Here is a 14,145-nt window from a genome sequence, read left to right on the forward strand (position 1 = left end):
CGCTGCCGTCTCGGGGATCCCAGCGTGTAGCGCCGCCATGCGTCCTGCTTTGCTGCCGCCCAGCTCTGAAAGAACGGTTCCGATCTGCACATCTTGGATCTTGGCCGGGTCGAGGTTCGGGTGGGCGGCGAGGGTGGCGCGGAGGACGTGGGAGAGGAGTTCGTGGTCGTAGGCGTCTTTGAAACCGCCCTTTTTCGCCCTTGTGACGGGGGTGCGGAGGGCGGAGAGGAAGACGATGTCGTGGGGTTGTTTCTGGAGGATGGATTTGCTGCCTTTTTGTATGAAGCCGGCCATCTTCTCGTATATGTGTAGGAGGAGCTATGGAGGGAGAGCGATGGAGAGGGAGAGGTGGCCGGTGATGATGTATTTGGATATGAGCAAGGAGAGGTATAGCATTACAAGGAGCAGGACGAGTAAGGGAAGGAAGACTGTACAGGACCTACGCATCGGAGGTCGACGAGAAATGCCGAGTGGTATACTTTGTTGATGTTTGCAGGAGAAGGATGCGGCAGCTCTCCGAGTCGAAGTCGCCGCCGGCATCGGCTTTCGGCAGTGGTTGGTGAATGTATACCCATAGCAACCACTCTTCGTGCTGCTATACAGCATGAGAGTGATGTGGATGCTGCAGAGTGTCGAGATATGTTATTCGTAACCGTCATATCGAAGCATATCACGACTACTCCACAGTAACCATCAACCCATCCCCCCTCGCCTTTCCATCCGCCCCAATCCCTCCCCAAACCACAACACTCGCCCCATCAACCTCACCTCCCTTTCCAGCCGCGCCGCCTCTCCTAACGCCGAGTCCTCTCCCTGGCTGCCCTTCCTGAATCATCACACCCTCGCTATCCAAGTACTTCACTTCACTCCACGTCGCCTCCCTCGTGTCCATCTTGACAGCCATTCTCGCGGCGTCCTTGAAGCTAGCCGCTGTCATGCCCTCAGGCTTCAGCTGCAACGTCCAGATATCTTCGAGAGTCTCGCCAGCTTGAGACTCCCCACCCAAGAGGAGAAGGTAATTCCTGCCCTGACCTGTCGTTACCGGCACCATTGACGCAGCTGATCGCTCGCCTGGATGCGGTTTCTCTGGTGAGCTCGATGTAGGCGGGATAGACTGCCATGGCCCCAGTGGAGCGAGGCCGAGTTCTCCTTGTCCGCTTCGATCATCGTATGAACTGCGTGAGACATCCAGATAGCTCGTCTGGCCCGCAGAGAACGTGTACAGGCGGTTGTCGACCATCGCCAGACTCGGATGCGGTGAGCTTGGAGGTGGACAGTCAGGAAGTTCCTTCCAGGTTCGTGACGAGATGTCGAATGTCCAGACATCGTTCAGCGCGTGTCCGTCTATGCCTTGGCCGCCTTGAACAACGAATGTGCCGTAGGTGTCTGTATCTGGGATATCAGGCATGGTAGTCTCTGGATCTGGCGGGTGCTGCGGCATCACATCCTGGTCTGCCCTTCTTTGAGCTTGTCGTGGATGTACACTCGCGACCGCTGCTCCATTGGACCTTGCCGGAGGGAATGCGTCTTTCGAAGAAGGATCGAAGTGGGACCATGTGTTTGTCGCCGTATCGTACACCCATACTCTGCCATTCTCGTCGATCGGCTGGCGATCTTGTCCGCATCCACCAAAGATATATATTCTCTCCTCAATCACTGCAGAGCTGTGCCCATATCTTGCTGGGGGCGCATCCTTCGTGGCATCGAGCTTCTTGTAGTCCATCGACTCCACTCCAGACGAGGGTAGGATTACGACGTGTACATCGTTACTCGCCAGCGGCGCGCCTTCTCCATCACCTGTCTTTCCGCCAAATAGATATGCTCGTCCTTTGACCAGCGAGACTGAATGATATGCAAGAGGGACGCTGACGCCCACGAGGGGTTTCAGTGTTGCTTTCAAAGGAAGCGTTGGGTCGTATATGCCTTTTGCTGCTACGACTGCACCCTCTATTCTTCGCGAAGGAGAATTGCGTTAGCAGGAGTCTACCTTACTGGTGTTGGTTTGGAGGGCTTACAGGTGCTCAACAGCGTATAGCGCTCCCGCAGCTGCTTCTGCCATTATGGACGTCCTCGGAATCTAAGTCCCTCACAATACTGACTCGGTCCTGTGTCTTCAGATTGCGTGTATAACTTGTTAACCATTGACTGAGCTCTTCTCAATCTCAAGGTCGTCACGCTACTGCAAGGCACAACGTCTCTCCTCTGACGTATGCGGGGCGACTACATCTTGGCTAATTCGGGAAGCTGGGAAAGTGAACACGAACACGAACGTGATACGAAATTCGCGGAAGGTTGTCCGTCTTTTGAGAGAGCTCCAAGATGTTGACTTTCTTTACTTTCAAAGGCTACCACAATTTGCATCAGTCTGGCCCCTCGAACTATTGCAAAGCGCTGGAACGGAACCAGTATTTCTACCATCCTACCAAATGGCTTATCTGGACCTGGATGCACGTTGGACTGGCCCATAACCTGAAAGACTTTCTCCCAGACGAGATAAGGGATGAAAGCTACAGCAAAACCAAGAGAGACTGAACCAGTTGTAGCGCGGCCTAGACGTGTTCCTCAGCGCAACCAACTGGTGTCTTCCGCTTCATGGTTTGCCGGTCATGGGCTGGGAGGTTTTGGTACGCCAAGGTGGCACAGCGGATGCTCATTGCCATCGCAGGTGCCGTACACGATATTGAGGGGTTCCTGTCACAGCACCCCGGCGGCACGTTGATGCTAGTAGCAATATTTGGCTAAGAGACGGCCGCTGCAGATGGTTGCCTTCGGTACGGGTTTTCGCTTGCTCGACTTGAGCGCGTGCCAGTGTGCTGGATTCACCGATCCTGCGGAGGCAGTGCCTTGTCCTGATCGAGAGTCCATGGCCGTACGCCTCCTTGTCATGGACTTCAAGCCAGCGAGAGTCCACTGCAGATCAATGCCAGCAGAAATAGGTCCCGGCCAGGAGTAGGACTATCGAGCCTACCAAAGGGTCCCATGGTCACACTCCCTGCCACCGTACTGAACGCGAACGCGTCACGCAAGGCTTGGAATAGACTATTCTGCCCACTCTGGATATGACCTGCCAGCGACAGTGCGAGCGAATTTATGTGAAGAGGATAAGACATCCCGCCGCCGAAAGCTATGAGGCGCGGATCATCATGCGAGTGTGTCATGGCGGTCAAGTCTGGAGGTCCTCCTTGTTCACATCGGCAGCGCCGTTGGGGGCTCCAGAGGCCAAGTCTTGGGGCACCTTGATCGACGAACCAGCCTGTATGAGCATACACGTCAGTCCTTCGGCGATTGTTCCTTATCCAGCTGGCCTGGCAGACATGTTACATCGAAGCCTTGGTATGATGTTGGTCACACGGGCGAGGGGTGCAGTAGGTGCACAGCCAAGCTCTTCATGTAGGGATGGAGAGGTGTTGGGACGGAAAGTCCACTTCCGCTGAGGACGAACAGGGGCCGACTGATGCTATATCGCAGGGTCTTGGTCGAGGCCGACACTCCTTCCGGAGGTACTGGGGCAGGCTGCCTCGAATGTTGGTTTCTGGGATATAATGAGAGCTAGCCGCCTTGGCCTCGACAGCGGACATCTAGTCTGCGGTGCCCAGCAGTATACTTGTGGGCAACATGAGGTCGGCATCACCTCCCTGTTGAGCGGCACTTGACCGGCTGGTCTGGTCGCAAACAAGATGGTGGTAGTTCGGCATTGGGGAGCAAGGGGAGGTGCGTAGCCAAGCACGGTAGGCCACATTTGATGGACAGTCCTAGCGCGGTTGTCCCGTCCTTCTCCTTTGAGTCTTTCCATGCATACTGTACGACACAGGAAAGGCTTGGTGTTCCTGGAGGGGCCTCAATTTTCCTTCCATACAACCAGGTCTCTTCACGTAATACGCAGTAAGACTGAAACATCTTACGTACTGTGCGAGCGAATTGCGTTGGAGACATCATGGATATGCCTGACAACGTGCCGTTGTTGCTCCTTCTCGCAATGGCGACAACCCCGGACAACACCAGCTTTGCTCCAGCAGGCAACAGCCCGACCCACCGCCGCTGAAAATTCTCCGGCCTCTCCGCATGAAGTAGATCTGCACTGCAGTAGCCTGCCGGTGCTGCGATCGTCCTGCATGCCTCTGTGCCAAGTGTGGAGGAGGTTTGAGTGATCATTCACAAAGCACTTGGCGACGAATTGCTCGAAACACTGGACGACGGTCCCAAGGCTCACGAGATATAAAGAGGCATCGATGTCCAACCCAAACTGCTTCTCCAATTACTGATTCAACCATCCAAAAAATTTCAAACCATCAACACAACTAAAACTATCATTCGAAGCAACATGCTTTCCCACACAACAATCGCAATTCTGTCCCTCGCGACAACTGCTTTGGCAGGAGGAATCTCTATCGAAGACGCGGCGAGATCTGGAGGCTGCACCGGTGCCAGCTGCTGCATTCCTCAATGCAATGTACAGGTGACGGATCTCTTGGGTTGCGACGGAGGCACTGCGGAGTTCGTTGGGAATTGCAGGGAAAACTTCGACAGCCCCTCCGACGCCGTGAACAGTGTCGGTGGTTGTGAAGGAGTTACGGCTACCTGGCTTCCGGTAAGTGCGCATGCCTTGCTTCGACGATGTTTCGCTAATCTTGGCCCCGAGTTCGATGCTGGCTCTGTCAGAGTTACGATCAATAGCCCGACGGGCTCCAACACCTTCTTGGTGTCGAATTGCGAGGTAGCGCCCGGGGGAAGCACGCAGTGCGTGCCGAGCGGCGGCGGGTGTGATGCAGTGCAGGTTGGCTAGCTAAGTGAGAGGATGAATCGGTCAATGGAAAGAGGGCGGTTGTTGGCGTGCGTAGCCATAGGCGTAGGGAGTGATCGATCAACACTCGCTGAATAAATCAAGTAGCTTACCTGCCAGATGCAATCTGAGTACTTTCGTTTGCAATTTGAACAGTACCACTTCGTGTTTCGGGACAGATTGAACTTAAGGTCGTCAATGCAAGACACAGCGTGTCTCAACTGACGTACTGCGGGGCGGGGCGGGGCGACGCGGGGCCAACGGGGCGAAACCATGTCATCTATTTGTGGGAGCTGAGAAAGAAATTGGACACGAATACGCAAAGTCATTACTACATTGCCAAAAACGCTATCATCAAGCCAACAATCAATGTGGCCCCAGACAAGACCCCAACGCCAAATCCTAAGGTCATCGCTCATGATCGTTCAACGGTGAAGGCGGCCTACTGCTCGCAGGCGATATGGGCGATACAGGCGAGATGTCACCGCGTCCATGCTCTTCCAGCGGTGAGGGCGCGTCTTCGTAGGGAGGTGGCTGGGGCATCAGGTTCTCGTGTTCCGGGTAGCTTGGGCGGGCGGCGTGTTGAGATGGTCCTCGAGCCATTGAATGTTGCTGTTGTGGCGGTGACTGCATGGGTGGTTCGGCGGCCGGCTCGGGCATTGCAACGAGGGAGTGCTGCGAAGGCGTGCGTGGCAGCGTCCACTTCGATGGCGAGCGTCCCATCTCTGACATGCCAGCCAATGCTGGAGCTCCCGAAGCCATCGCCGGTTGTTCGCGGAGATGGGCAGCAGAGGCGCCGCTCGAGCGGTAGTTCCGACTCAATTTGCGGCGGCGGAGGAAGAAGACGAGACCGGCTACTGCGATGATGAGAGGAATGCCCACGCCCAAGCCGACACCCAGCCCAACGGTCCTCGAGTTGCTGCTTCCTTCTGAGTCTTGTGCATCCGCTGTGAGAGGTGCTGAGCCATCGTCGGATGATGTTTGCGAGTCTGGCTGGATCGTCACCGCTCCTCCCGTAGTTCGTGATCCAGATATCGTCGTGGTCAAGCCCGCCGGAGTCGTTGTGGACGCCAGGCTGTCCGAAGCACCCTCCCCTCCTGCTCCTCCGACATTCTGAACAGCCGTGTTGACGCTTGTTGTAGCTTGGGCTTGCACGTTGGACTGCCTCGCAGGTACATCTGTGGTGGCCGTGGATGTCGCCGTGTTGTCTGCTGCATCTTGCGAGTTTGCAGCATCTGTCGCTGTTGTCTTCGTTCTCGTGCTCGTCTTCGATTCCGTACTTGTGTTTTCAAAGCCAGGCGGTGTGAAGCGGTTATTGTTATCCTGTGCCCATGTCATCCCGCATACCAGCGATAACAGCCATAATGACAGTATCGACTTCAACATCTTGCCGCACAAACACTTCCAGAACACGCGAGGAAAGCGAAGATAGACCTGCAGAAGAGAAAGAAGAAAAGGCTCCCTTGCGTAGTCACTTACACGCCGCACCAACTATCTGTCTTGATGTTCAGACCCGCTGACACCGACTGGGGATGGCTTTGCATCCTTCGATGCCCAAGAATAGAATCTACTTCACGACGCAAGGCTGATATCGGCTAGATCGCGAGAAGGCGGACTCCATCAGCCGCAGCCGTTGCGCTTACTGCAGCCGCTATACGCAGGGTCAGCGCGGGTTAAAACAGCGTGAACCTATCGTTGGAGGTTGTGATGGAGAAAACTTGTTTGCGGTATGCTGTGTGTGACGTTGTAAGTGTTTCGAAGATATGCGTTATGCATGAGGCCGTTTTTGCATCTGATAACGACAAGTGTTAAGCGGCAAGAGTGAGTTGGCAAGTTGCTGCGTCAAGAATCAACACTGCTCGAGTGGGGTCCAAGACATCCACCGAGCATTGTGTCCAAGGAACCAGGGAAGCCGAAGGATGAAAGATAGGATGCCGTGAGGGCTATTGGCGGCGGCCGCGTTGCATAATGGTTCATCGTATACTCATTGTATCGTAAGGTCTACATAGCATTGCGGCGTGTCATGTGTTGGTCGACGCCGAGGACGGGGCACCACCGTCTGGCTACCTTGATCCCACGCAGCCCATGAGCGAGGGTTCTGCTGACTCAATCTCGTGATTGTAATGTGGTGGGGAGCCACTTGCGGCAGAGGGAGATTCCTTCCCTGGTGGTCCAACAGGGCTCCAGCATGGTCATCCCATACTTGCCATCCTTGTGCTATCCTTCGAGACAACCTCGATACTGGAAGACTCTAGACTGGGATCACTCAAGCTTCGTCTATTCTCTTGCGCGCGCCATGTCTGCTCCATGGTCAGCATTGCTACCGTCCGATCAAGCTGTCACGTACCGCTGTCGAAGCGCACACCAACGTCTTCGAGTTTGAGACGCCATCGTTCCGGGGAACTGATATCAGTAACGTGTAGGTGCCAGTATTGTGCCCCTATGGAGGCATCTCGTCGTGAATCGCAGGAGCTGGAGCTCCGAGTGGCTAGTCTCATACTGCCGATAATTGTTGCGCTTGCCTGTTCTCCCAACGAAGATTACGAATGGCACGGAGGGCTCCCTTCAGAATCCGGGCCAGCTTGTCGTTGTCTTCGTGGTTCGAAGATTCACCATCATGTGAAATGGTTGTAAGCTCATAACCCTTTGACTCCGCGCAGGCCTCTGAAGAGTTCAGACTGGAATCGCTTCCGATCCGCCGCTCTCGCTCAGTCGCTTTTCCGAGCGAAGCAGCACTATTGGCCATCGGTTCGCGCGGCTTCCGATCGAAGAGGGCGGCAATTTCTTCCTGCGATTTGCCCTTTGTCTCAGGGAACTGAGTTGCGAGAAGCAAGAGAGTTAGTAACGTTGAACAAGCTGTCTGCTATTGATCCGCTTACCCAGATATAGATAATCAGGTCGTAGGCTGTCGACACGCAGATCAACACGAGATAGAATCTAGGGCCGGAGGTTAGCAGTGATGCTCGACAGGCTCAGGACAATTCCTACCTCCATTCAATCGTTTCTTGGGCGATCGGAGCCACGACCAACGTCGTTCCTGAGAACAAAAAGAAGACCACAAGGCCAAGGGATACGCCCTGTGCCCTTAAAGGATCTGGCCAGATCTTTTGGACATCAGCCGGCGTACTTCTAGGTGACGTGTTCCCAGGGCACCATCATACCTCAGATACGTATGCGAATTGCGTGGCATCCATGCACGGAGACCAAAAGCAAGGGTATAGCCAGATGAAAAACACAAGTCCGATCAGGGCGCTCTGGTTGTCCTCCCCACCAAACAATGCTGTCAATGTAGCCTCGCCAATGAGGCATAAAGTACAACCCGTGCAGCCTATGAGCAGAAGCGGTCTCCGACCGACCTTGTCAATCTATCACATCGTAAGAAGTTGGTCCGAGAACGGGAGCTCCTTCTACTCACTATGGCCGCATTAACGCAATTCCCGATAACACACAGTATCGTCCAGCAGGCGTTCAATAGAAGCGGGTCATGGTTGGTGAGGCCAAGTCTTCTGTAGATGATCACAGAATAGTTGCTCAAGACGTAGATCCCGAGGAACTGGTTGCCGAGGAATAGAGTTGTCGTGATGAACAGCCTCCGTATGTTGCCTGGCGTGCGAATTATCTCGAAGCGGCGGTGACTAGTTGACCGCTTTTCAGCTTCATATTGCCTATGAGAAGGCCAGGCTGTCAGCGGAATTCTTGAATGGCGCGATAGACATACTCTTCCATCATTTCGAACTCTTGACTTGCCGCCGATTGTTCGGATGTGTCATCAGATGCGTCATGCTTCGAGGCGTTCACGTGGACAACGACCCGCTTGGCCTCGTCGCTCTTGTCTTGCCTCAACAACCACCGCGGTGATTCTAGAATGATGTTGGAGCCCAGCAGAACGATGACTGGGGGTAAACACTGGAGCGCGAGCGGGAATCGCCTGGCGAACGTCAGCAGCTACTCTTTGTAGCTCTGTGAGATATGTACACACCAAGCAGCACTCCCGTGGGATGACGATGGAGGGATGAATGAACATGCATATCCTGTCCAGCCAGCAAGTAGGTATCCAAAGGCATATGTGACTCCAGTGATGCACACCATGGCTCCGCGAATCTTTACAGGTGCGAGCTCGGACTGATACATTGGAACAACAGCGGCAAGGACTCCAGCACCCACGCCAGTGATTGCGCGTGCCACGATGAGCATGGTCATGGTCTGGGCGCCAGAGCTGAGAGCGCCGCCGATGATGGTCAAGAGACAACCGGCTTGGATCGTTATCTTCCTTCCGAACCTGGAGTAGTTCATGTTAACTTCCGTCACTTGAGATTGGAATCCTGCCGTACCTTTCTGCGGACCAAGCGCTGTAGCCAGCGCCGATAACTGCCTGTCAAATGGTAAGTCCTACATGTACATCCATCTACCATTCAAAGGAAGGACGTACACCGCCAAAATTGGCGCCGTTCAACTTCGATAAGACTCTAGCAGTACGTCCGTACCCTGCCTCATCCATCGGTGTAAGATTAAAGTACGTAAAGACTACAGCCTGTAAGCATGTATATGTTGCCTCTGCGGAATTTAGCAGCACTCACAGGTATCTTGCCCGACGGTTGGGCCCATGATGGCCAACCCGTAGGCGGTTGAGAGAGTTCCAAGAGCCACGAAGACCGCAAGGGTCACGAGAGCTTTGTTGAAGCGCGACATCTTGACGATGTTGAACGCTGTCACAAATGGCAAAAGTTGACGTGTAGGAGACAGTTAAAGAGAGAAAGGAAAGACTCCCCTCGATGGGCGAAGCTCCACACTGTTAACTTATGGAACGGGCATCACATGACCTGATGACCCGACGACGTTGGCCGCTGCATCCAAACACCCCGCTGATAAGATCAATGCTGAAAGGAAGATAATGATAGTGGTAAGCAGCAACCCTGACCGTTGGTATGGCCCTTTGGAGGATGCTTCATTTGCTGAATGAAGAGTAGAGTTGCGGTTCCCATGGTTCATAACGGGTGGGGAGGGCTTTCTGAAGCCTGGGGCTTACCGGAGAGTGAAGATTTATGTCTGCGGGGGTTCGGGGGTTGATCGATGGACGGTACCTAGTCATCATAGATACCTGAGGGAGGCAGCTCCGCAGATAGGCTGCGTCCGGAGGCATGAAAGCAGCGCTGGCTACTCTCCTATGGTGCCAAGAGTCTGGATGCTAGCGTGGGTTGGTACCCAGGGGAGGTTGCACCACTCCGGTCGTCTCGGTATGCTGGCAGAAGAAGAGCTGATCAGAGCAGTGTGGCTGTAACTCGAGCTCCAAAGGCCCAGGCCCGGGGCCATAAGGTAGTGGTCATGTAGCATTGCGATGAGCGGAGCAGGATCCACGGGTAGTCTTCTACCGTACTTCTGCCAACGGCGTGATCGACAGTCTGTTGCCGCCCTTTACACTGCATTCTGGAGGACGCAATGTGTCTTCAAGGCCAAAGCCAAAGTAAAGGTCCACGGCAGGCCCGGCTAAGATGAGCTGGAGGCCAAATCGATCACAGTAGGAGCTGCTGTTCGTTGAGATAAATGAGATATAGCTTGTCATACTGCTGCATCGTTCGCCGACTGCTTGTTCTTTTTCTTCTTCTTCTTTTTGGACTTCTGCGCCAGCACTTCATCGAGGTAGCTTGCCTTCTTCCTTTTCGTAGGCCTTACGTCGTCCTCGCCCCCGTCTTCAAGGTCGGAGTCTTTGACCTTAGCTGGTGTCGTATCTTCAGCAGTTGGAAGAGTCTCTGACTGGGTGACGTCGTCCTTGTGCGACACATTGCTTTGAGCCCCGTCCTCACCGGTCCTGCGTGCCTTACGCGACTTGAAAGCAGATGCCCGACCGCCTCCCTCTTCATCCTCGCTCTCAACATGTGCCTTTGAATCCTCCTTCGACTTTTGAAGCGGCTTTGAAGCTCCGAACTTGACCGCGCTCTTGTCTCCGCTCTTCTCTGCATCCTTCTTCCTCTTCGCCTGAGCCCCCTTCTTGCCCAATATCTGCTCCAGTAGCATGTCATTTGAAGTCGTCTTCTTCCGCGGTATCAGACCGTCTGTCGCAGCATCTTCCGCATACGCCGCCTTCGACCCGTAACCTCCCACCTCGGTCATGGACCTGAAATCCTCATCGTCCTCGCGACTCTCCGAGGTGGGCTCTTGCTCCTGCTTTGGGGGAAGCCATGACTGGAGGAGTCGCTGGCTGCGCGCATGAGCGACATTGATGCGATTCAGTATAATGTCGACATCCGATATCTTATCTCCTGTCGAAGATGACATCTTGATTGTAGCATGCAGGTGAGGTAGGTCTTGGGTGTGGCTGGTGTGGAAAAGAAAGTGGCCGGTTGCGCAAATGTTTCGTCGACTTCAGGCACCACAATAATCCACCTATATCACATCACATTGTATTACCATTTCGGAAGTAGGCATTGGCGGCGTTTTGATCTTGCAAATACTTACGATAGACCCTGCGATGCACTTAAGAACCAGTTGGAAGGAGGAAAACCACGACGGCCAGGACTTCGACAGCTGAATTCAATACCGGACAACACATGTCGCGACTCTCGTTACCAGCACCAGAACCCAGTCGAGCAAACACAGGCCGCAGTCGTGCTCGATCGAAGGCTCCCAGCGGTCGACCCAATAAGCGCATCATCCTCTGCGAAGATGGCACCTGGCTCAACTCCGACAGTGGCGACCTCGAGGGATCCATAGCAATACCCAGCAATGTGACCCGGATATCACGATGTATCAAGCCGATGAGCAACGACGGAGTCCCGCAGATCGTCTACTACCACCACGGGGTGGGTGGCGGATCCGGACCCCTAAGTCGGTTGCAGGGTTTCACTGGGGATGGCATATCAGAGATCATCCGGGAGGGCTACCAATTTGTTGCTACCAACTGGACGCCAGGCGACGAGATATTCATCTTTGGCTTCTCAAGGGGAGCGTACACGGCTCGGAGTATCGCTGGCCTGATCGATAACATCGGAATCTTGACCAACGCTGGCCTACCGTATCTGGCAGAAATCTTTCGGGACACGAAGCACCAGCACGACCGAGATTACCAGCCCAAATATCCTGACATACCATTCAAGAACAAGCCAAGCGCAAATGACCCGGAGTACTTAGATGAGCTGGTACGACTACGACTCACGACGCCGGACGTCCCGATCAAAGTCGTCGGAGTCTGGGATACGGTTGGCTCCCTGGGTGTGCCTAAGATAGGCTGGCTGACTCGATTGGGCCTCCAAAGTACTCAGATGAAGGAGATGTCTTTCTACGATACAGCACTCGGAAACTGCATAGAGTACGCCTTTCAGGCGCTGGCCCTCGACGAGCGCCGATTCTCCTTCCAGCCTGCGCTCTGGGAGAAGTTCGAAGGTAATACGACTGCTTTACGACAAGTCTGGTTTCCTGGCGCTCATTCAAACATCGGCGGAGGATACGAAGATCAGCAGATTGCTACTATCAGTCTGGCGTGGATGGTGGCGCACTGCCAGCCGTTCTTAGATTTCGACGAAGACTACATCTTTGAAGAGTGGGAGAAGGTGGAGGATTTCTACGAGAAGCATGAGCAGAAAATCCGTCCGTGGTCATTTGGCTACATTTACGATGGCATTACATCTCTATATGCTTTGGGAGGCATAAATATCCGCAAACCAGGACGCTATTGCGCGACGGATCCGACCAACGGCAAAGAAACGGACGACCCTCTCATCGACACCTGGGAGTACATCCACCCGTCCGTGCGCTCCCGGCTCAAGCTTGGGGGTCCGGGAGTCGACGGCAGAGGTCGATATGAATGCAAGAGCCTGCAGGACTGGAAGTTGGTGATTGAAAATGAAGAAGGCAGATCCAGGCCTCGCATCAGCTGGCGCTCGCGGGATAAGCCGAAGGAACCGGGCTTTGTTCGAGAGCTGCGCGAGTCTCCATTGTTGCGGCTCGAGACGGAGCTCCTGGAGTATGACTCTGAGACGGCGGAGTACGTGCTGAGGCCTTCTGGTATGCGCAAGCGGCGCGGTCCACGCAGTACGGGCGGGCGTAGTGCGCAGGGTGGGCGCAGTCGAAGCAGACGTCCTGATGACTGAGCTTTCGTGAAGGCATACAACACCGCTGAGGCGCAGCCATGGTTGGTTTCGGGTTCGAAGATACAACGTGCTGAGGGACTCTGCGGCGATCACTTCGGCTTCGGCTTCCGGATAACAACATTGCCGTTCTCTTGCAGCTGCCACCCAACACCACCCTTGACAAGGTCTTCCCACCGCGCATCGCCAGTCCGCTCGATGAAAGCTTTGTCGGCATTGAGGTAGCTTTTGCCAACGCACTTCAGAGCGTGCAGACGCATTCGCTCCGAGGCAAACTCCATGATCGCTCTCTGATACCCATCGACAGCCCGCCGAGTCCTCCAGAAGCGCACCCAGTCATCGTGCACCAGCGACTTCAACACGACGTTGACCTTGCGATCCCGATGCCGGAACTCCAGCTTCACAGTCAAAGCGTCCACCAGCTCATACTGCCGGCACCCAAGATCCAGGATGTGGTAGCCGACGAACTCCTGTACTTCTGGAGTTGAGAGCGGCGTGCATGGATGAATCGAGTAAAGCAGATATAGCAAAGCCGGCTGGTAAGACTCCCAGTGCTTGGTCAGAATGCAGGCGTGGATGATGAACATGTAAGCTCGCTGGGCAAATTGATCCCGTCGTCGAGAGCCGAGGATCCCTTCTCTCAGCTTCCTCATAGCAAGCAGGATGGTTGGCATGTCGTTGGGTCGTTCGGTGCTGGAGCCGCGGTGGGGGAGGCCGGGGCGTGCTTCGGTGGAAGGTTCGGCAGGACGTGAAGGAGGAGCATCGTCCACTGATAGCTCTGCAAACGCTCTTTCAAGCCCTTCACCTCCTCCAGTCGAAGCACAGAACTTCATGTATCGCTCGACGATCTTGGTGTAGTAGTTCTCCTGAGCCTTGTAGTCATGGAGTCTTCTGAGAATCAGCTCATAGTCCTCACGAGAATTTAATTGAATTTAATTGGTTTTGCTCACCTCGTCTCGCCCTTCGACGGCAAGCCGTACACTTCGAGAGGGTCTGTCACCGCTGGTCTGAATCTGCTCCATGCCCCTGATGGCCCTCTTCGCGCTGGCGGTCGTGCTGAAGTCGTCGTTGTGCCTTGTGAGGAGTAGCTCGATGACTTGTCGTTTGGATTCCGCGACATAGTAACTGAACATGGATCTCAAGTCACTGTGCACTCATATACGCCATACGTCGGGATGGCGTTCTGCCTGTATGATTCCAGATGCCCCAATGCCGCAAGAGGTGAGGTGTTGTTCGGAGACAACTGCAATTTCGCCGACGCGCAGTGAAGCTTCAATTTCTCAA

General features: G+C 54.5%; 6 protein-coding genes across 6 annotated transcripts; 1 reads left to right on the forward strand and 5 right to left on the reverse strand.

Moving 5' to 3' along the window:
* Positions 1-676: 676 nt before the first annotated feature.
* On the reverse strand, positions 677-2,059 carry LTR77_005821 (uncharacterized protein; the record flags this gene model as incomplete). Its single annotated transcript, XM_064803064.1, has 2 exons — positions 677-1,952; positions 2,016-2,059. 2 exons carry the CDS (start codon positions 2,057-2,059, stop codon positions 677-679), a joined length of 1,320 nt encoding a protein of 439 aa, XP_064659189.1.
* A 3,129-nt stretch (positions 2,060-5,188) lies between these two features.
* LTR77_005822 (uncharacterized protein) lies at positions 5,189-6,166 on the reverse strand (the record flags this gene model as incomplete). Its single annotated transcript, XM_064803065.1, has 1 exon — positions 5,189-6,166. The coding sequence occupies one exon, from the start codon at positions 6,164-6,166 to the stop codon at positions 5,189-5,191; it is 978 nt and encodes a 325-aa protein (XP_064659190.1).
* A 1,108-nt stretch (positions 6,167-7,274) lies between these two features.
* LTR77_005823 (uncharacterized protein) lies at positions 7,275-9,469 on the reverse strand (the record flags this gene model as incomplete). Its single annotated transcript, XM_064803066.1, has 10 exons — positions 7,275-7,595; positions 7,660-7,717; positions 7,769-7,884; positions 7,942-8,145; positions 8,196-8,445; positions 8,499-8,708; positions 8,760-9,059; positions 9,112-9,152; positions 9,210-9,304; positions 9,358-9,469. 10 exons carry the CDS (start codon positions 9,467-9,469, stop codon positions 7,275-7,277), a joined length of 1,707 nt encoding a protein of 568 aa, XP_064659191.1.
* An 867-nt stretch (positions 9,470-10,336) lies between these two features.
* Positions 10,337-11,053, reverse strand: LTR77_005824 (uncharacterized protein; the record flags this gene model as incomplete). Its single annotated transcript, XM_064803067.1, has 1 exon — positions 10,337-11,053. The coding sequence occupies one exon, from the start codon at positions 11,051-11,053 to the stop codon at positions 10,337-10,339; it is 717 nt and encodes a 238-aa protein (XP_064659192.1).
* A 272-nt stretch (positions 11,054-11,325) lies between these two features.
* Positions 11,326-12,864, forward strand: LTR77_005825 (uncharacterized protein; the record flags this gene model as incomplete). Its single annotated transcript, XM_064803068.1, has 1 exon — positions 11,326-12,864. One exon carries the CDS (start codon positions 11,326-11,328, stop codon positions 12,862-12,864), a length of 1,539 nt encoding a protein of 512 aa, XP_064659193.1.
* An 89-nt stretch (positions 12,865-12,953) lies between these two features.
* On the reverse strand, positions 12,954-13,981 carry LTR77_005826 (uncharacterized protein; the record flags this gene model as incomplete). The annotated part of the gene is made up of 2 exons (XM_064803069.1): positions 12,954-13,749; positions 13,812-13,981. The coding sequence occupies 2 exons, from the start codon at positions 13,979-13,981 to the stop codon at positions 12,954-12,956; spliced, it is 966 nt and encodes a 321-aa protein (XP_064659194.1).
* Between the last annotated feature and the right edge of the window lie 164 nt (positions 13,982-14,145).

The sequence above is a fragment of the Saxophila tyrrhenica genome, assembly GCF_035928015.1.
Source record: "Saxophila tyrrhenica strain CCFEE 5935 chromosome Unknown scaffold_8, whole genome shotgun sequence".
Classification (NCBI taxonomy): Eukaryota; Fungi; Ascomycota; class Dothideomycetes; order Mycosphaerellales; family Extremaceae; genus Saxophila; species Saxophila tyrrhenica.